This window comes from Lithobates pipiens, unplaced genomic scaffold (genome assembly GCF_037356315.1).
Source record: "Lithobates pipiens isolate NorthernLeopardFrog02 unplaced genomic scaffold, aLitPip1_a1.2 Scaffold_13, whole genome shotgun sequence".
NCBI classification, from domain to species: domain Eukaryota; kingdom Metazoa; phylum Chordata; class Amphibia; order Anura; family Ranidae; genus Lithobates; species Lithobates pipiens.
In genome coordinates, this window is record NW_027507718.1 from 297,041,037 (window position 1) to 297,062,370 (window position 21,334).

At 39.5% G+C, this 21,334-nt stretch overlaps 1 protein-coding gene across 4 annotated transcripts in view; it reads right to left on the reverse strand.

Moving 5' to 3' along the window:
* Positions 1 to 2,063: 2,063 nt before the first annotated feature.
* PDE5A (phosphodiesterase 5A) overlaps positions 2,064 to 21,334 on the reverse strand; it is a 255,717-nt gene continuing 236,446 nt past the window's right edge. For all 4 annotated transcript variants that reach the window (XM_077476828.1, XM_077476827.1, XM_077476826.1 and 1 more), the window contains exons 15-21: positions 20,700 to 20,787; positions 18,498 to 18,598; positions 18,093 to 18,170; positions 11,386 to 11,449; positions 6,356 to 6,430; positions 5,966 to 6,049; positions 2,064 to 4,831 (exon numbers count right to left, since the gene is read on the reverse strand). In XM_077476828.1, the coding sequence (XP_077332954.1) occupies positions 4,682 to 4,831; positions 5,966 to 6,049; positions 6,356 to 6,430; positions 11,386 to 11,449; positions 18,093 to 18,170; positions 18,498 to 18,598; positions 20,700 to 20,787 (640 nt within the window). In that variant the 3' untranslated portion in view covers positions 2,064 to 4,681. The remainder of the gene's footprint in view (positions 4,832 to 5,965; positions 6,050 to 6,355; positions 6,431 to 11,385; positions 11,450 to 18,092; positions 18,171 to 18,497; positions 18,599 to 20,699; positions 20,788 to 21,334) is intronic.

Consider the following 21,334-nt stretch of genomic DNA (forward strand, 5'->3'; position numbering starts at 1 on the left):
TATGAACCTTGATGTTTATTTTGAAGACGCCTACAGTTTGATGACGGGCTGTTTGACATCCTGTGTATTCACCTACGTGTCTGGATGGACATTTGGTGTTTCATTTACCTCTATGTGGACTTTTTCTCACTCAATTCTTGTTTGATTAATCTCACTCACAAGTTTGCACTGCTTATATGTTTGGTTTAGCGCTACATATTCACCACTACTATTAGTTCAATTTTGGGCACCAGTTCAAAAAAAGGATCTTATAGAACTGGAAAGTATTGCATAGGAGGACAACTAATTTATTTAGGAAAATGGATGACTTCACCTGTGAGAAAAGAGCTGAAAAGAATCTATTCATCTTTAAGAAGAGGCGATTTAGGGAGATATGATCACCATGTATAAATACATAAATGATCCATATAATAAACATAGTATGAGCTGGTGTTAATCTTAAGGTTTTATATCAAGCATTTTTAGCAGCTAATTTAATTTAATCCTTGCTTATGTTACAGATTTGGTTGGTGCCATGACTATTGATACAGGTTTGCTTTTAGGGTGGCTCCTCTCTCTTGCTATTGAACACCTGAGGGCATCAGACTAAAACTTGTTAAAAAAATGAATGGGTGATAAGACAAATGGCAATTCCTCTCTCTGTGGGTTTGCCTCAGTCCATTCCAGGAAGCCAAAGCACCGCTGCTGGTTGGTTATAGAGGTTTCTTTAGTCTTTTGAGGAGCTGCAGAAAAGTGTCTGGGGATAGAATTGAGTTAACGCCTTGTGAATTATGATGGACATTATGAGCTCTTTTTTGCATCCTTTATTATGTTCTTTTTTTTCCTTTGCACTGAATCGTTTTTGTGCTATCTCTCAGCTCTTCTCTCTCTTGCAGTATCCTATGAATCCACCCTTGCATGCAGGATTAGAGCTGTGCTTCCCTAAACCGTGTGCATCAATGGAAAAATACAGCCCTGTGGCCTAAAATGGCAAAGCATTTCCCTGCTTCTCCCTTCTCCTCCCCATATCTTTCTCCAAAGGAAGAGACTGGCTAGAGACTGCACTGTGCACTGTTAACTCTTTTCTGTGAAAAACAGAAGTTTAGGGAAGCAGCATTGGGACAGCGGGAACCCACAGAATTGAAAATTGTAAACTGCATGTCCTGGAGAAAATTCTAACAAATAGGAGAACAAGTATTTCCCATGCCTCTCCAAAGGGGGAGACTATGGGAGATGGGCATTTTAAATTGCCCAGAAATAAGTCACTATAGCAAAAACATATAAAATCACATAATTTTTCATTCATACAAAACTGTTCAAAAGCAGAGTATAAGCTCCATGAGGGATAACGTATTCTGGACATAAACATATACTGCAACCATCTGTGCTTGGATGGATAGCGAAAGGTGTATGGATCAACGTGTTTTGCCTAGAAGGAGGGCTTCTTCAGGATCCACCTTAAAGTATTCACAGAGCCTATAACTCAAGCTATGACAAAAAAGTGTCAGACATATTATGTAAGAATATATACCACCCTTTTACTGGACCCCTGAATCAATGGGATCTAGATCCAACTTATGTTCTCACTCTAACATTACATTTATGTGATGACCCTCTTTTTTGGCAGCGACTTTGTCTTCTTGTTCTTATTTATACAACTTAGACTATACATATTGACTCTGCCTAGTGTGCTACTGGTCATGCAGTATATTCTTACATAGTATGTCTGACACTTTTTTGTCATAGCTCGAGTTATGGGCTCTTTAAATACTGTAAGGTGGATCTTGAATAAGCCTTCCTTCAGGGCAAAATGCATCGATCCATACACCTTTTGCTATTCATCCAAGCACAGATGGTTGCAGTACATGTTTATGTCTAGTATATGTTATCCGGCATGGAGCTTATACTCCTATGCTTTTAAACAATTATATATAAATACAATATTATGTGATTTTGTTCTAATATTTAAAAAAATAAACATTTTGTACCTTTTTACTTTTCTGTGCTTGGTGTGATCAGAATGAAACAGACAAAAGGAGAACTGACAGGATCACAAGATATTAAAGAAGAAATAAGGCTTTCAATAAAGAATACCATTTACCCACAACAACATAGTTAAACAGACACATACAAAATATATGAAATTTGGGGTAACATACACTTTACAGTCATCACAAAAAAAACAAGCTTTGCCCTTGGATTAAAAGAGGTTTAACATCCGCATAGAAGAAGGTTTCTTTACAGTGAGAGCCGCGAAAATATAAAACGGTCTTACAATAGACTTCCAGCAGAGGTAGTGCGTCAGACAACAGTAAATGGCTTCCATCATGCTTGGGACAAACGCATATCTATACCCAGACAAAAAAGTAAAAAAAAACACAAGCAGATTTGATAGACTACTTGGTCTTTTTTCTGCCGTCACTTTTCTGTTTCTTCCATAGAATCTAGGTCTAACCAACTCAGTAGATTGCTTTAAAAAGTCTTGCTGTGTCTCTAAATGTGCAAAATATAAATAACTAATAATATTTGTAAGAAACAAAGTAGAACGTTAATCCAGGGAGCATTTGATTTATTTGGCGACGAGAAAGGATTTTTTTTTTCTGTAAGAACAAACTGGCCCCTATGCTTTATGACTTTTTTGCACCTTCCTGTGGATCAGTGGCAGGTTTAGGGTTCTAAACATGAAAAATGTTTTGTTTTTGATTAAATGAAATTCTGTATACAAAGAAACACATTCACACAAAGCAACCTTCCGTTTGTCCTAGTTAACCTCAGTCCTGATTTTTAAACTAACAAGAGGTGGGACTCACGTATACCTGTCAAATCCTTTTAAACCTCGCATTTTACCAAAAGAATATAAATGTCTTTGGATCAATATTTTTTTAGATGTTTATACGTTTTTAAACGTAGGTGTTATATCTGTCTTTTTTAGAAAACCAATGTTAAATAAATAAATATTTAATACTAAGGACTCCCAGACCACTGTGGGTTATCAGAATAACAACAGCAGTAGGTACCAAGCTGTGGCTTTATTTGATTAAAACCTAGAATTAAGTCATTTGGTAAGGAATGGCTCTTCGGATTCCTGTAAATTTCAGCCTATACTGAACAAAAGGATTTTTTTTTACAGAGGCTAAGTAGTCTGAAAAGGATGTGAAAAGTACAGTGAAGCTCCACCTGCTGACTCAAAAGGGAAATATAAAATATTAACAATATTTTATATTCAACTGACTCAAAAAAGTGACCTTTTTGTTAAAAAATATTCCAAACCATAACAAAGAAAGAAAACACTATAAATTCCCTTTAAAATGTAGTGGTACTTAAAAAAAAAACCTTGCGATTTGTATTGGAATTGGATCTCTGGGTGGAGACTACTGCTGTGGTCATTGCTGAGATAAACCTTGATCTTCTGTACTTCAGAGTGTGACTATTTTGCTTTTCATTCAAGTTGAGGCACTTGAGCTCTGGGAGATAGCGGGAGTGGCATCAATGAAAGACTATCCATATGCTGCTTTAAACTGATGGATAGTCTTGTTTTAATCATTTAGTAGACATTTCATATATTTTAAGAATTTATCATGACCAGAGATTCCGCTATTTCTCAATATAATACAACCATAAGTCTTTAGACCACTTGCTGTCCTCAAACTACCTGACACTAAGATGGGCAAAAATGTAAATAATTTAAAATATTACAATTTTTACAGTTATGGATTTACACCATCTTGTCTTGTGCTTTATTCAAAAAAACACATGACTACATTTTGCTACTGAAGAAGCACCACCACTAAAGTCTAGATATAAGTTTTCGTCGAGGTCAAACACTTTTTCAGTGGTGCTTAGTGTTTTTATATCAAAGCTGGCAACATATTGGCACCAATTTGACTGGAGTAAAGAAAACTATGTTGCACATGGCAACCAATTATATTCCATCCATTCTAGGCCAGGAAATTAAAGTAAACCTCCAAATGTTTTCTTCAGTAAACTTCCATTAGTTCATTAGCGCCATTAGTTTCTATATCAGTTCCTGTATGCTCTATTATAAACCATGTCAAGCAAGTAAGAGACAGGAGTACCTCTAATGAGATTTTTAACAGTAAGTCACTTGTGTAAAAGAGAAGAAACTTTGCCAGGAGCACGCATTTATTTAAAAAAAAAAAAATAAAAAATCTTTATGAAGGCACAAGGGATACAGCTGCGTCCAGGCTGCCTGAACTGTAACCCTCCCTGCCCTCCCACTGGTGTACTACAAACCATTTGTGTGCCTCTACATGTTTGTTTTCCTTAGTACATTTTTTATATATATAAGTGTGACAGTTATCAGTCTTTACATGAACCAGCCAGTGCGATGTTAGACATACTTCATATTGTGCTGTGTTATTGAAAGCGTAATGTGCTGGTCACCAAAGCTGACTTGTTTAGATAAAATGGCACCCATTCATGCATTAAGGCACTGATTCCAAAGAGGCAATACAGTGACACCCCCAAGGACCTCCAAATTGTGGATGTAACCTTATATACATCTGAAAATATATTGCTTCTGTAGAAAACGTTACAATGTAATTTCATTTACATTTGCTTATTATTTCCTTAAACGAAAATGTGAAATTAATAAATATAACAGTGGCAAAATATATTTCATATTTCAAACAGTGTAATACTAATTTGTACCACAAAAGTAGAGAGCTGCTGTTGGTGTTGCTTAGTCAATGTCACAGTTCAGTGTAGACTGACTGCTATCTCCGTTCATCAAACCATTCTCTTGCTGCTCTGCCAAAACTTGCCACTTCTGCTTGTTCCTCAGGCAGCCCTCAAGTAGTGGGTAACATGACTCAGAAACCTGCGTTAAGGCCTACATAAATGGCCAAGGCAGAAACAATGAGAAGTTAGTATCACTGTACCTTTCTATTTGTTCAGGAATCAACATATACTGCATAAGGATTAGATTAAAAGAGAAGTATGGGGTTGGAAAAAAAAAACATTTATACTCGCCTAGGTGGATGCAGCATCTATCCAATTCTGCATCTGTCCCCCGTTGGCTCTACACTAAGAACTGAAAGAATAAACACCACAGGTGACTGTCAGTCACCTACTCTCTGATCTGCCCCTCCAGTGAGTGCTGGGCTATGGAGGAAGCAGGAGGGAGTGCCTCAGTCTCCCAATGTCTGAGCTAGCTGCTGGTCCATTTGTCTGGGTGGATCCAGACATGGGCACGCCCTATGCAAGCGCTTGCATTTGTAGGTGTGTGCAGAACAACAGGGCTGCTTTTCATTTTTTTTTCATCTTATTTTTATTTTTATTTTTTTCAATATTTCATTTTATTGCTATAACAAAAGGCCAACAAGCCTCCCTAGGTACTAGCATCGGGCAGATTACAGGTCCTCTTTATGAATGTCATTATGAACACATCAGAGGTCTATTATAGAAAGTGATTTAAGTTCCTCTTAAAGTCTGAATGCAACATCTTAACCCCATCCTCTTTCCATTCACAATATGTATATTAACATTCCCCAGCATTATGACCCTAGCTGGGGCATGTTAAAAAATAACCTAGTTTAGCAAGACTTCAGCCACAGCTGATGGCTCTTAATCTTGGCTGTCACTGACTCTGGTCCCCAACGACAATTGGGAGCCAATCAGAGTAGTTCTAGATTCTGATCTAGACAACAGAACACCTCCCCCTTTTACCTGCTCCATAACAGGAGGGTGATGGTTATATAGTCCACAGATGGGAACTGGGCAGGGCTGGTAACAATGACAGAACGCTTAAAAGCATATAGGAAAAGGCAATGGAGGTGTATCCCTCTGCCTGCATTAATTTTAACATAACATGTGACTGGTCTCTATGGGCAGTAGTTGTCTTTTTGCACTGCGCCATTCTTTACTTTAGCCCCTCGGTATTAAAAAAAATGTAATAAGGAAAAATATTACATATAATTGTTAAGAGAAAAGCATAAACAGACACAGCAAGCACAAAGCAACCAACCTCGTATAGCTCTAAGCAGATTGCGTCAATAAATCCAACCTGCATGCTGGGTATTTTGTCTTTCTTCTCTCTGTTCATGAGATCCTGGAACATAAGCATATCATGTCATGATGGTCTGTTTTCAAGACTGATACTCATTTCCAAATATGGTGAGTGATTCTACCAGCAGACCTGGCAAAACAGGCAGTTAGAGGGGTAAGGACAAACTATATAACATTGACAAGGGATCAACGGGTAATAAAAATATATTACAGACTCCGAAAACTGCTGTGTTAATGCTAGTAACAGACTGGATCATATGTCAATTTTCCTTTTCTTTCCATATTTCCACATTATAATTTGATCAGGACACTTTAAGAATACAAATGGGACAGTGGAGCTGATACTTACAATTGGTTCTATATTCAGTTCTCTCCTCTCTTTATCCCCTTGGTCATAAAATTCTGTAGCGACAAGTTCAGCTATCTGAAAACATAAAGTTTTATTTTCACAACAAAAGATAACATGCTTCTCACTGTAAACATTACAGTTAGAATACATTGACACAGGGGCAACAATGGATCCGACTTGAAGTCATCCCAAGTTGCCTTAAGTCGAGCAACATGATAAAATCAATGTAAGTGAATGAGAGCCGTCTTAATGTACACTACTGAAGTCACTACGACTTCAGAAAAGGTTCCTGTACTACTTCAATCCGACTTCTAGTCAACTTGTACCCATTGATTTCAATGGAATTTGCCTCCAAGTCTGATCCCCTGTCTTAACTGAAGCAACTTTCCAGGAAGTAAAAATAGTTTTCTAGGCAAACCCCTCCCTCCCACAGAGCTGATTATTATGTGATTGGCCACTGGCAAAGTCCCCTGTCCTGGAGGCAACTTCAAGTTGCCTTGTAAGTTGCCTCAAGTCGTGTTGTGATTCATACTCAAGTCATGTCCAAGTTACCTCCCAAAGTCTCGCTGGAACTCGTGTTGCCAATGTGTGAATGGACTCTTACTGTCAAAAGCCATGTAAACAGGTGAAAAGTAGACTCCACACCTGGTTCAGAGCATAACATTATACACACAGATGTGCAAGCTAGACTTTTCTTCTCATACAAAGCAACAACTGGAAGTAATAACACATAATAATAACACATAATTCTAGCTTTATAAAGGTTCAGTTTGATCACTCCAACAATAAAGCTTCTTCCTCTCAGCCCCCCGACAAGGAACGCATTGATAGGTGTAGAAAGCTGATTTAGCAGAGAGTTGAGCCTTTGGCTGCTCCTTCCCGTCCTAGTCCAGCGTTTCCCAACTGGGGTGCCCACGTCCTACCAACTGATGGCGCCATTCGTTGCTAAGGACATGTCAGATGCCTGCACAGCATTCTGAGTTGTGGATAGGAGTACAGATAGCAGCACAGAGGTGGAAAGGGCCAGGAGGAGGTGCATTCTGTGCTCTCTCCCATCTGTCTGTATACATGAATTAAAACAGCGTGAATTGGACTACAGGATTTTATTACTCCTCACCATTCTCCTCCAAACAATACTCCTGTCCCGGCAGCAGAAATTATCAGTGGGGCAGTAATCAAACCCTATACATTTCCTAGCTGAGAGCATTCTGGGTTATACAGACAGCAGGGAGAGAAGCTGGAATGGGGGAGAGAACAGCTCTCTCCTCTTCTCTGCTGCTATCTGTATTCCTGTAGTGATAAAATGGATGTGGTGGGATGAGGGATTTTGTGCTAGCAGAGTATGGATTTGGGGGGGGGGGGGGTTCTGCTAGCAGGGGAGACTTGGATCAGCAACGGGGGTTAGGGGGAGAAGTTTTCATGCGCTGCATTTTGCAGATGCGTGCAGGTGCCATTAATGATTAATGATACCCCCATGGATCTACGAAATGTTTGTTCACGCCCGCTAAATCACACTGGCACAGCCCTATTTAACCACTTCCCACCCGGCCAATGCATATATACGGCCGGGTGGGAGCCGTCTACTCCTGATAGGACGTTCCTGAACGTCATTCAGAAGTAGCGGGATCGCGCGTGCGCGTGCCCGCGCAGCGGCGCGATCCCGATGTGCTTGTGTCACCCGGACACAGCACATCTGAGATCGGCAGGAGGGCTCTGTGATTGGCCCTCCTGATCACATGACGGCCGTGTCCAATCACGGCCGTCATGTGATGTAAACAAACAGCCGGTTGCTAGGCAATCGGCTCTCCTCTCCTCACACGGAAGTCATCGCTGAGGAGAGGAGAGCAGAACGCTGCAGCCGGCTGATGATCAGTGAGTATGGGCTGCTTTTTACAGCTTTTTACTCACTGATCATCAGTCTAGTGTCAACACACAACACACCACACAGTACAAACACAGTCCCCACATATGTCCCCAAACCACACATGTCCCCAAAACATACATGTCCCCAAATAATAAAAACACATGTCCCTAATAATAAAAACATGTCCCCCACATATGTCCCACTAAAATCACATGTCCCAATGATTATCTGCACACATATGTACGTGATCACCTGCACACATATGTACATGATCATTTGCGTACATATGTCCGTGATCACACAAACCAATTATTATACACTTAACGGATTTTTTTTTACCAAAAAAATGTAGCAGAATACATTTTGGCTTAAATTTATGACAAAATTTGATTTTATTGGATTTCTTTTCAAATAGAAAAAAGAAAATATTGTTTTTTTTCCAAATTTCCGCTTTTTTTGCGCTTATATCGCAAAAAATAAAAAACGGAGTCGTGAATAAATAACACCAAAATAAAGCTCTATTTGTGCGAACAAAATGATAATAATTTCATTTGGGTACAGTGTAGCATGACCACGCAATTGTCACTGAAAGCGCGAGAGCGATGAAAGCTGAAAATTGGGCTGGGAAGGAAGGGGGTGAAAGTGCCCTGTATTGTAGTGGTTAAAAAATCATGCTAGCACCTTTTTTGCATGTTTCATATAGAGCATAGAGCAACCTAATACATTTGCGTGGGGGAATGCACAAAAAAGCGTGTACGCTCATGCATATCTCAAGATGAATGTGCCCTCCGACTGGGATGCTCTGAGACTGTGCAAAATTCTAAAGGGTGTCTTGATTGAAAAATGGTTGAGGAACACTGGTTTAGCCAGAAGACTGGAGGTGGAGAGAAGACACTTCCGCTGTATCCCTTCTACAGTCTATAACTGTTACAGAGAAAGTTGTATCATTCCCTGGCTGTGATGTCTGGCAACGCTGTGTATATCTCACAACTGGATGGATAAAAATACAAAACTATTTCATCTGTGTATTTAGCTGTTTGGCTGGAGTTCAGCTGAAATATTTCCAAATGCCGAAAATATTAAAAGTCTTAGCGACTCAGTGCACACAAGCAGCACATTAGGGTACTCCCATTTGGTAGGAGCCAAGCTTGACAGGTTCCACAACACTGAAATGGACCGATCTGATGGGGCTTCCAGAGTCCAATAATGTCTCCACCGGATGTCCTCTTATAATGATAGGACCGACATATCTGCCTCCCAGTCTTGTCTCGGTTCCTATTTGTGCTAAAAGATATTACCTTTACACAGCACTGTGCTGCATCTTGTAGATCAAATAATCTAGCTGAAATTGCACTGCAGTCTGGTTCACTTGATTTGCTTATCATCCCAACACCATACCTTCACTATATGGAAACTTAGACAAACATGGGAGTTTTAGTACAGGAGCTGCACCCAAAACCCATATATCCAAGTGCTATGAGTACTTTTACAATAGAAGGAAGACCTTAGAAACTGTTAAAAAGGCAAAACCACAATTGCCATTCACAGTCAGAAGATTCTCATGAATGTACTTGTCTACACCCCAAACAATCTAACCCATAATGTGAGCAGCTAAGACAGATAATGACGCTTTCACTTGACCTTCTGAAATTGACCCATGCAATTCAGATAATTATATCCATGGTTTCTGCTTTCCTCTTGCATTATTATCTGTTTTCCAGGAATTCAGGCTTCCTGGCCAGAGGCCCAGGGATCCATCTGGTGCCACATCATCCACATTGTTAAACTGTCTTTTTATTTGTTTCTATTTCCAATGTTAAGATCTTTTTGTAAATATTTTCCGTGCTTCAAAGAAATAAATCTGCTTATGTTGGGATACATTCATGGCTTCACATTTTTTATATCATACAGACCATATAGACTCAATATTTGCACTTCCTGTTAAGTTATGTTGTGCTATATCCCCCTACAGCTCCCTGGTTTTACGAGAACCAGAATCTACAACCAAAACATACACTGATTGTGGTGGACAATTTCTGAATGTACAGGAAAAGGATTGTTTATATTTTACAACATTTATTTGTATCACTTTAAATATGTTGAGAAATCTCCTTTGAACATGCTAGCTAAACAAAAATAGCAGCCACCCCAATTTCTAATTAGCTTTTAAAGTAAGGTGCGCATGAACAGCTAGTCAGCAAAATAAATTACACTGTCTAATAATTTTCAATTATTAAAAACATATGTAGAAGGTGTACAGCCTCTCACCAAATCCCCTCATTAAAGATCTCATAGACTGGAGTTAGGACCACACTATGCAAGGGACCTTGACGAGGCAGTGTGGCCTCCACATATATCATATTATATATGTTATGAAACTAAAATCTCTGTTTTAAGAAAATTGTTAGACAGTGTATTTTTATTTTTTGGTGGCTAGCTGGTAAGTGTTCTTTGAACACGGTAAGGTTTGAATTCAAATTCAGTTATCTATTTTTCTTAGCTTTAATTACCTGGCTTGTATTGGATTTGCTTTAAGGCCTCATTTAGACTTGAGTTTGGGAGGTGGAAAAACACCAGCTGCCCCCTCTTAAGGTGCATAGGCAGCGAAGGGGGATGTTTACATGCTGCAGCACTTTGCTATCGCAGGTAAGTTGCCCAGTCATGTAGTACTCTACGAGCGGCAAGTCTCCACTACTACAGTGATTGCCGCTATCCTTTGGGACCGGTTGCCCTGCTGTACAGTGAACACACAGGCTCACTCACTTGGTGCGGGGCATTTTTCTCATTGAGTACAAGGTGTCCTCAAAGTGGATTAGGTGGAGATTGTGATGTCACTGCCCTACCTCTCCACCTTGTCCAATCATAGAATGCCTTGTATTGACTGAGAAAAATGCATGGAGCTCTGTGAATGGTGCCTGTGAAGAGCAGGCGACCCTCGCTGGTTACTATGCAGCAGGGCAGCTGCTCTGCATGGGACCTGGGGGATAGCAGTGATCACTGTAGTAGTAGAGACTGATTGCCAGCTTCCACAGGAATCACATAAGTATTTTATATGCATACTTACATTGGTCCAACCTGGATATAAAATTCATACAAGGAGTTCATCTTTAATTATCAGATTTAAAATAAATATACAGGAATAAGCTTGGTTAAGTTAGATACAGACCCGCTGTTGAACTGGCCAGGGTTTTGTTATTGCAGACAGATCACAAGCAGTCATCAACATTGCCCTGCAGAGAACACAAAATCACACGTTTGAAACTTTGATTCATGTAAAACTTGCTAATAGTTTAGAGTTTAAGTAATATCCTTTATTGGCTATATTAAGTTATTAAAGATCCAAGTTTTCAGCGTAACTTAGATCCCTTTTTGGGGCTTTATACAATTCAGATTTATTATAATGAACTATATAAAGCTTACAGAAGGGATCTATGTTACCCTGAAAGCTTGCATTTTTAGATAACTTAAATCAGCCAATAAAGGATTAGTAGTTGTAAACCTCAGACATGAAATATGAATGAAGCATATCTCTCTATAGTGTGTACTTCAATTTTCTCAATCCAGAGCACTAAGTGTAATTTCTGTCTGCAGCTTCTTTCCTCTGCAATCTGCACGAGTCTCTTCTGACAGGTTTTCCTGACACCAAGAGGTGATGGTGGCAGACAGCCTCAGCTCTGTTCCTCTGCGCTATGTGAAGGAGGATGTGTTTTTCCCTCCAATCATTTACTGAACTCTGCAGAGTGTAATTTCAGCTCCCTGCCCTCTGCTTTCTGAAAGTTCAGACAAGCTGTATGAAATCCACACTTTGAATGGCTGTAGAAAAGAGATGGCTGCATATAAACAGGTACAGGAGTTTTTTTTTAACCTCTGTGACTAGTCACATCACTGGGTTTAGGGAAGGGTTTACAACCACTTTAAATGCCAAACTTTCCATAATAGTCGATGGCCAACATGGTACAATATACTACTATGTACAACGTGACATACATTGTATGCTGAGTAATTGCAAACTGCATCAACTTACATTGATGAACATTATACTGCAGTATTCAAAGAAAATAATGTTGATGGAAATTTACAAGGAGTTATATTTGCCAGAGAAAATGGAATTAAATAAATTTTCCCAAAAATTTCCAGTTATATTTTAAGGGACTTTACTTTCTTCATTAGCCCAGGAAATGGGGGTCTGGAAACTAAAATCTCATATAATCCTGGGTCCCAGGAGAATCCTTACTCATGTGTTTTAAACAGTAAAAGAAAACACCTGTTATCATTCTAAAAAAGTAGGTGCATGCATTTTTACAGCTTTGATCTGTAAGAGCTATAACAAAATGCAGCACATCCCCCCCAAAAAATGTCAGACATACCACGTTTCAACTGTATTTCACTGCATTGGGGAGTAAAAAGTTAACTGTTGCTACTGAAAATAATCTCCTTTAACCAATGTACGCATGAAGCATTTCCTTTGGAGAATTACCATAAAGAAGAAACCACAAAACTTAAAACAGAGAAAATAACTTTCACTAAGAGCACACATACAAAAGATATCTTAACAAACATGCTGAACTTTTCACATTTGGTTTAAAAAAAATGCTTTACAAAAAATCCACTAACTACATCCAAAATGACCACATAACTGAACCCTATACTAAAAGAAAATGTAGATTTAGAAAAAGGCTGTTAACAGATCATATTATGGATTTTTCATTATTGTTTGCAATGAACTTTCAAGACGCACATAAAAAACAAAGTAGCTCTGAGTCCTGTTTGCATATGCCTATGTTTGGGATTGGAACTTCTGCCGTGGAGACAAAGTCCTGCAACAATGGCATTTGTTGATAAAACTGGAAAACCCAAAAAATCCTCAACATAGAAAGTCCCCATATTCCACTCTATCTTATCTTATCTTATGTTATCTTATCTTATCATACTGTGATCTGTTAATGGAAAAAAAAGCAAAATATAAACATCTAGGTTTAGAAAGAGAGGAGAATGGTTTGAACTGTCTGGGATTTGTTGCAGTCTATATACCTGATGTGAAGATTGCCCTCACTTTCTTTGTGTGCACCGGTTGGGAAGTGAGAGACAACCTCATCAGAGAGGCACAGAGACCAATAAAAATATTGATAGAGGTTCTAACCTTTCTCTATTCTATCCATGACAAATACAATTTGGCTGGAGTTAGGCTTTAAACATTGGAATATTGCTGCTTGGTTCCACCCCTTTTGAGAAGGATATAGTGCAGCAAGTGTTCCAACAGGTAAGTGCTAAAGATCTACTAAAAGTAACATCAAAAGAAACTCCACATAGCATTATGAACTAACATACACAATCTTATTTGCCTCTACATAGTCTTGTGGGTTATTGTGAGATTGTGTAGGCATTACAAGGAGGGTTAGTGTAGGAGTTACAAGGATAGTGAAAGATTAACAAGGAGGGTTAGTGTATGGGTTTCAGAGGAGGTTATAAGGTTTACAGGGAGGTTAAATATAAGGATTGCAGGTACTGTTAGTGCCTGATGTGTGAGCAATAGCAATGGACTGATAGAAGTAAATGCTGGTTCTAATGGATCTAACCTAAAGTGATTTTTCCTTCAGAGAAACAGATCCATGGTTGAAATATAGTAGAGGTGAACCCTATTCTGGCCCTAGGCTGCTACCCCTCTGAAAGCAACAAAGGAAGTGCTCGCCAGATGGTAATTTCTTGGATGTGTACTGAGGAGTGCTTGGTACAAAAGTTAAGGACTTTTAAGTTAAGGATTTAGAGGACTTTTTCAAACATTTAATGGTTAAGAGCAAAAATCTTCCTTCAGTGCTATCAGGAGATGATATGCTGCATACACATGACTGGTTTTCCCGTCAGAATAAACTCCAAAGGTTTTTTTGACGGATTTCCGCTCAAACTGTCTTGCGTACACACGATCACACCAAAGTCCGATCGTTAAGAACGCGGTGACGTACAACATGTATGACAGGACTGGAAAAAGGAAGTTCAGTAGCCAGTAGCCAATAGCCTCCGTCTTGTACTCGCTTCAGAGCATGCATTGTTTTTGGTCCCTCGGAACAGCATACAGATGAGCGGTTTTCCCGATAATACATTTAAAACATGTTCTATTTCTAGGTCTGTCAGAATTTTCGTAAAAAATAGTCCGTTCAGGCATACACACGATCGGAATATACTATGAAAAGCTTCCATCTGACTTTTTCTGTCGGACATTCCCCTCTTGTGTACTCGGCATTAGTTTACATCAAGTTTTAAGACAGACCCCCACTGCATTCTGATGTTATTAACATTGAAATATGTCAGCTGTATTCGATGCCCTTGACCATAAGTAAGATGACCTTTTGAACCAGGGGCTCCTCAGTACACACACAAGAAGGTACCATTAGTGTAAAGGATGCAGGCAGGGTTAGACTTGTTTATAGGGAGGTTTAGTTTAATGGTTACAGGGAGAATTTGTGTAAAGTTTACAGGAAGAGTTAGTGTAAGTCTCACAAGGATTGTTAGTATAAGAGCTACAGAAAGGATAAAGGGCCCTACACATGGGCCGAATATCAAGCAGCATCCGCCAGTTTAATAGAAACCGCCGGACATTCAGCCCATGTGTATGGCAGCCGGTCAAACAGAAGCTGGCAGAACCTCCGGATGCTGCCGAACAGGCATGACCGAAAAAGACCTGCCATAGGCTGAGAGCACTTACCGGTGTGTTCTGATAGGGGGAGAGGTGATTCCTCTTTCAGAACACAATAGCTTAGTGGGGAGACTGCTGTACCAACATCAGATACATAATTAGTACATGTTCTCCTCCAGAGCTCTTTAGTTTTTTTTGCTCAGCCCACTGGGTTTAAGGAAAAAAAAACTGATAGCGCGTGCCAGGCTTTATTGTTATGCCGGACTTTCCGCCAACAAATGTTTAATAGCAGGTTCTAAAATCTTCCGCCAACAAAACTTTGTGGTTGGAATTTCCGATCGTGTGTACACAAGTCTGATGCACAAAAGTTCACGCATGCTTGAATCAAGTAGAAGGTGCCGCATTGGCTATTGAACTTCCTTTTTCTCGGCTCGTCGTACGTCTTGTACATCACCACGTTCCCACGTTCGTAATTGTTGGCCAACATTTGTGTGAGCATGTGTATGCAAGACAAGTTTGAGCCAACAACCTTCGAACAAAAATCCACGGTTTTGTTGGCAAAAAGTCCGATTGTGTATACAGGGCATAAGGTTTACCTGAAGAGTTAGTGTAAAGGATACAGTGTACTAGTTACAGGAAGAGTTGAGTGTAATAGTTTATAGTGAGGGTTAGTGCAAGGTTTAGAAGGAGGGTTAGTACATGGGTCATAGGGAGGGTCAGTATAAGGGATTCAGACAGGGTTAGTATAAGGTTTACAGGGAGGGCTAGTTAGAAGGAGGGTTAGTTTAAATGGTTATATGAATGAGTATAACAGTGTAACAGTTATAGAGAAGGTTAGTAATATAAAAATACATAAATATTACCAGCTACTCTAGAGCAACCTGAGACTTCACTCAGTGTCAGGTATAAAGTAACCTAAGGTTACAATCTAGCGTCAGGTGTGGTATAACAATTCTTGTGAAACAAAGTGCAAATTCACAGCTGCTAAGCATTTATCACAATCCCATAATCTGTGAAAACATATATACAAAAAACAATAGAAATGCAGCGCTGTGTGATACTGAACCTTACAATGCCATAAACAATGAAAATCAATATTAATGTCCAAAAGGTGACTCTAGTGATGATAATCCTGATCAGAAGAGGGTGAGAACGTGTGTGAAGTCACCCTCTTCTGATCAGGATTATCATTACCAGAGTCAAGTTTTGGACAATAATACGTATAATACTCTAATTTGCACTTTTGTCTCTGTGGATTGATGTCAATTAGGAGAAAAAATCTCTCTCTTTTTTTTTTTTTGGACACTTGATATTAAGGAATAATACTAAATTTTTTCACTGTGAGCTTGCTTGTTACAGTTTTTTTTAATTTATATTCATAGTTACATTTTTAGCAATATTGATTGATTTTCATTGTTTATGCCAACATTTATGCAATTGTAAGGTTCAGTATCACACAGCGCTGCATTTTTTATTTTTTTGTATACAGGCAGGGTTAGTGTTAGGTTTTCGGGGAGAGTTAGCGTAGGGTTTACAGGAAGGGTCCATGTAAAGCTGGCCATACACTGTCGCGCTAACATTCCTACAAAAATTCTTACAAAAATTCTCAGTACATTTGATGGCTTGTGGAATGTCATTCGAAAGTGTTTCAAAAAAGTGAATGCACTTTCCCAAACAAAAACCAAATACACTGAATTTTTTTCATTCTATTCCTTTGAATTTTCTCGCCTCTGCGGTTGAAAACGAACATCCATTTGACTCCACCAACTCCACTAAGTTCACAAAATTCTACTAGTTATGGCCAGCTTTCGAGTTACAGGGAGAGTTAGGGGTTGATTTACTAAAGACAAATAGACTGTGCACTTTGCAAAGTGCAGTTGCGTCAAAGCTTAGTAAATGAGCAGAAGCTCTGCTGACTTCCATGATCCAATCATGTACAAGCAAAAATGCATTTTTTTTATTTTCCTTGCACGTGATTGGGTTTTCTTTTCAAAGCAACGCTTTACCCCATTTACTAAGATTTGGAGCAACTGCGCTTGCAGAGTGCAAATGCACTTTGAAAAGTGTACAATTTATTCGTCTTTAGTAAATTAAGCCCTTAGTGTCAGGATTACAGCAAGGGTTAATGAAAGGGTTACAAGGAGAGTTAGCATGAGGTTTACAGGGTGAGATTGTGTAAGGGATAGAGGGAGGGTTTGTGTAAGGTACAAGGAACGTTAGTGTAAGGGATATAGAAGGTTTAGTGTAAGTGTTTCAGCAGGGACTGGCCAAATTTTGATCCATGTATGGGCACTGTGATGGCACAAAGTCAATATACTGAATGACTTGTGTAAAATCGTCTTGCTGGATTTTCCTTGCTTAATCAGTGCTGCATGCTATAGCCTGAGCGCTGGTCAATGTATTCTGATGGCAAGAAACTCTTCCCGCTGTTAGAAAACAATAGCTCCGCGGGGAGGATTTCCCGATCCACATTGAATGTGTAGATGAGGGAATCAACCCACTGGTTGAACAAAAAAACTGACTAATGTATGGGATACTTTAGAAAGAGGGTTAGATTAAGGGATAGAGTGAGGGTTGGTGTAATGCTGCGTACACACGACCGGACTTTCTGGCAGAAAAGGTCTGACGGAATGATTCCGATCGTGTGTGGGCTTCATCTGACTTTTTTCTTCAAAAATTCAGACAGACCTAGAAAAAGGACATGTTTCAAATCTTTCAGACGGAATGAATTTCTATCGAGAAAACCGTTCGTCTGTATGCTGGTCCGATGGACCAAATAAGACGCAAAGGGCAGCTATTGGGTACTGGCTATTGAACTTCCTTTTCTAGTCCCATCATACGTCATCATGTTTGAAACGAACGGACTTTGGTGTGATCGTGTGTGGGCAAGTCTGTTCGGTCAGAACTCTGTTGGAACTCCGTCGGGAAGACCGTTGGGCCCTTTCTGGCAGAATGTCCGGTCGTGTGTATGTGGCATAAGAGATACAGTCAGGGGTAGTGTAAGAGATATATGGAGGGTTACTGTAAATGGTTAATGGGAGGGTTAGTGCAAGGGTTACAGGGAAAATGAATGTAACAGTTATAAAAAGGGTAAGAATATGGGTTAGGAGTAAGGTTAATAAAAGAGTTATTATAAGTGTAAGAAGTTGCATACCCAGACAACAAGTGCTCATCTCCCAGTGCTGAAAGCTAATGTATAAAGGCAACAGCCCTATGCAAACAATGTCATTTTTAATACTTACACAAACAACTCTTTTTGTGTTGGATCATCAAACCTGAATTGCTTTCTTTTTATAAGTTCAAAGAAATCTCCTCTCCTCCTGCAAAGCAAACACAGTGTTTTACTTGATATATTGCACCTTAATTATGAATAGCAGTAAACTCTCTCTGACTGTATTAAGTAAACCAACCAGTGCTTCTGGCTGTGTTATGATGGTTACCTATACGAAACTTGACGGTATAAGACAGATTATTTGTGACGCACATAAAAACTGAGTACTGCCAAAAAGACATAACTTAGCCCTTCCTTTTATGGTCAGTTAGACTGAGCCATGCCCAAAAAGTAATAAATCAAATATGATCTTACTGGAGGGAGCAGAAAATAATAGAACAGTCAGAGGATACTTTGCTGGTCTGTGAAAACTTACTTTATATAAAGTGCCAAATCTGTAGCAAGGATTGCCTGCTTTATCATCTTCAGTGCAGCCTTGTAATCCTGAACAGAGAGCCCACTCAGAATCTGGTTACCCTGAGAACAAAAGGACATTAGTATTCTATATTACATTTTGCAATCCTATTTCAGAAATAATAGTGATTTAGTAATCTCTTCATATTGTTAAAAGTGTTTCAAATGTATGTGATGGTCTTACATTAAAGAGTCAAAGAGTCGAAGAGCTCCAAACTGATATTCCTGTTTTTGGTAGATGCTGGAGAATGACATCAACCATTATTAGATCTACTGTATACTCTTGTGTTCCTGGATCTGCACGTCAATGTGGACAGTGTGAGGGGTCCCCACTCTCCCTATTGAATTATTATTTTTTTGATTACAGAGGATGCAACAGGAGGCAATGAAAAATAAAAAAGTGGGCAGGAACACCCGAAACTCCCAGATCATTGGAAATATCAGGAATAATGTCAGGGTTTGATGGAGTATATGATATGAGGGGCTGATTCAGCCTACCAGGCTCCACCAAAAATGAAAGTATCAGAAATGAAAATGTTAATACACTCAAGTAATATTTTGTTCATAGGTAGAGTGTGGTTAGTTGGTTTTGTACAGTGTGTCGTTGGAGGAAATCAGCAATGATTTATCCCGAGCATAGTTCTGTCCAGAATGGAAAAAATAGGGAGAGTCAACCAACCGTAAAAATTCATCATAAAGTGTAAGCCCTTGTACACACGGTCAGAGATTCCGACGGAATGTGTCCGATCGGACCGTTTTGTCGGATATTCCGACTGTGTGTGGTCTACATCGGACTGTTTCCGTCGGTGTAAGTTTTTCAACTTGGTAAAATTTTCTGACAAAATACTCGGACATACTCCGATCATGTGTAGAGAATTCCGATCGGACAAAATGCCACGCATGCTCAGATCAAATTCCTACACCAAAGCTATTGGCTACTAGCGTGAACGTAGTCCCGTCGTAACTAAATAACGTCATCACGTCGGATTTTCCGAAAACTTTGTCCGACCGTGTGTATGCAACAGTTTCGGACAAAATCCTTCAGACAAAATCCGACGAACAATATCCGACGGATTTGGTTGTCGGAATCTCCGACCGTGTGTTCAAGGGCTTAGACCTTGGAACTCAAGAGCAGAGACCTCAGCATAAAAGCCTACTAAAGACAAACTTTAACACCTAACAACATAATCAAAATATTTTTATGGACTGAGCCTTTAAAGTATATATCTATGCAAAACATTTTTTTTAAATTTGGAATAGAGTGGGGAATGGTTAGAACCTCTGTCAAAGTTCTTTTGGTGTCTGTTTGTTCTGGGGAGATTCACCCCTCTCGGCTCGGTTCACACTAGTGTGACTTAGGATCCAATTTGTGAGACCCAAATTTGCAGGGCATTTATTTATTTAATTATTTCAAGTACTTATTTTAATACATGTGAAATACCATGTATCTCTTCCAATTGACACTACTGAAGTGGCTGTGACTTCAGAAAAGGTTCCTGTACTAATTTGATCCGACTGACAGGACTGCCGTGTAAAAATCTTATCAAAGTAATTTCAGACTGCCTCCGGCTGGAGGTAGGAACGTTTGTGTACTTGTCTGGGCAAAGCTAGTGGGGGATGTATCACAAGTTTCTGTGATAACGTTTATGTTGTATTGTTTTTCTGTAGTGTACCAGCAAGTTTGTGTCCAGTTGCAGCCCACATTGTGTGGCTTATTATAATATGTATTGTATAAAACAAAATAAAAATAATTTTCAAAAAAAAAAGTCACTTCAAAGTCGTATCAAAGTCTGACTCCAAAGTTGCACTGCAAATCACGCAACTTTGGAGTCGGCTAGTGTGAACAGACCCTAATTTGTACTGGTGGCACTCTACTTGCTGAAATCCTGAATACTTGCAATAAGTAACATGGGTGATGTTCCAAGGGAATTCTGCTTGTCCATCTATCCAATCTCATATAACTGCACTTAGTGAGGATGTATATACAGTATGTGTCACTTCTGACCAAAACATTTCAACAAATAATTGCAAGCATGTTACTTCTGCAACTCTCCCTTTTGTTCTTGAGGTGATTTAACCACATTGCTGTTAGTATACTTTCATTCTCTGCTCCACCATGAATCAATAATGAAAGGTCTGCTCTTATATTTTATAAACAACTGACCTGGCTATTCAGTATCATGAGGCACTGGTCAAAGTGGTGGTTCTCCATGATAGAATGACAGTAGAGTTGTGCTAATGGATGTTCGCTCCTAAAAAAATGGAAGCACACAGTTAGCTTCAAAGTATATCTGATCTTTTTACTGGTAATTGGTATGATAGCTACAATGGTGCTTTTAACCACAAAATTAGCATCAAGTTTAAAAGGTAACGTGTGCCCAAAGATAAATCAATGTAATCCTATAGCCCAATCCCAGCCAACACTTTTTATTTTGTTTTAGAGACACTAACGCTCCGTGACATCCCCATGACTAAGCTTTGGGGGGCGGAGTGAAACACTTTGGGGCGTGGCCTAGTTGGAGTCCAGGCTGAGGTTGCCACTCCATTCATTGCAGCAGGACACCATAGATGTGCGACTTCCAGGGGTCACCCCTCCTTTCTTGCTCCACTGGAGTAAGCCTGCTCAGCTGGGAATCTGTCCACTGACCCGCACTGAGCAGGTGGATGGCTGGTCCGTGGCCACTCTGTTTCTGCCCACTCTCCTCTATGGGCGTTCAGATGTAAACGGTCCACCTATCCATTTATACCTGACTGTCATCCAATCCGATCCGCCAGATGGATGGGGAACAGATCCCCATC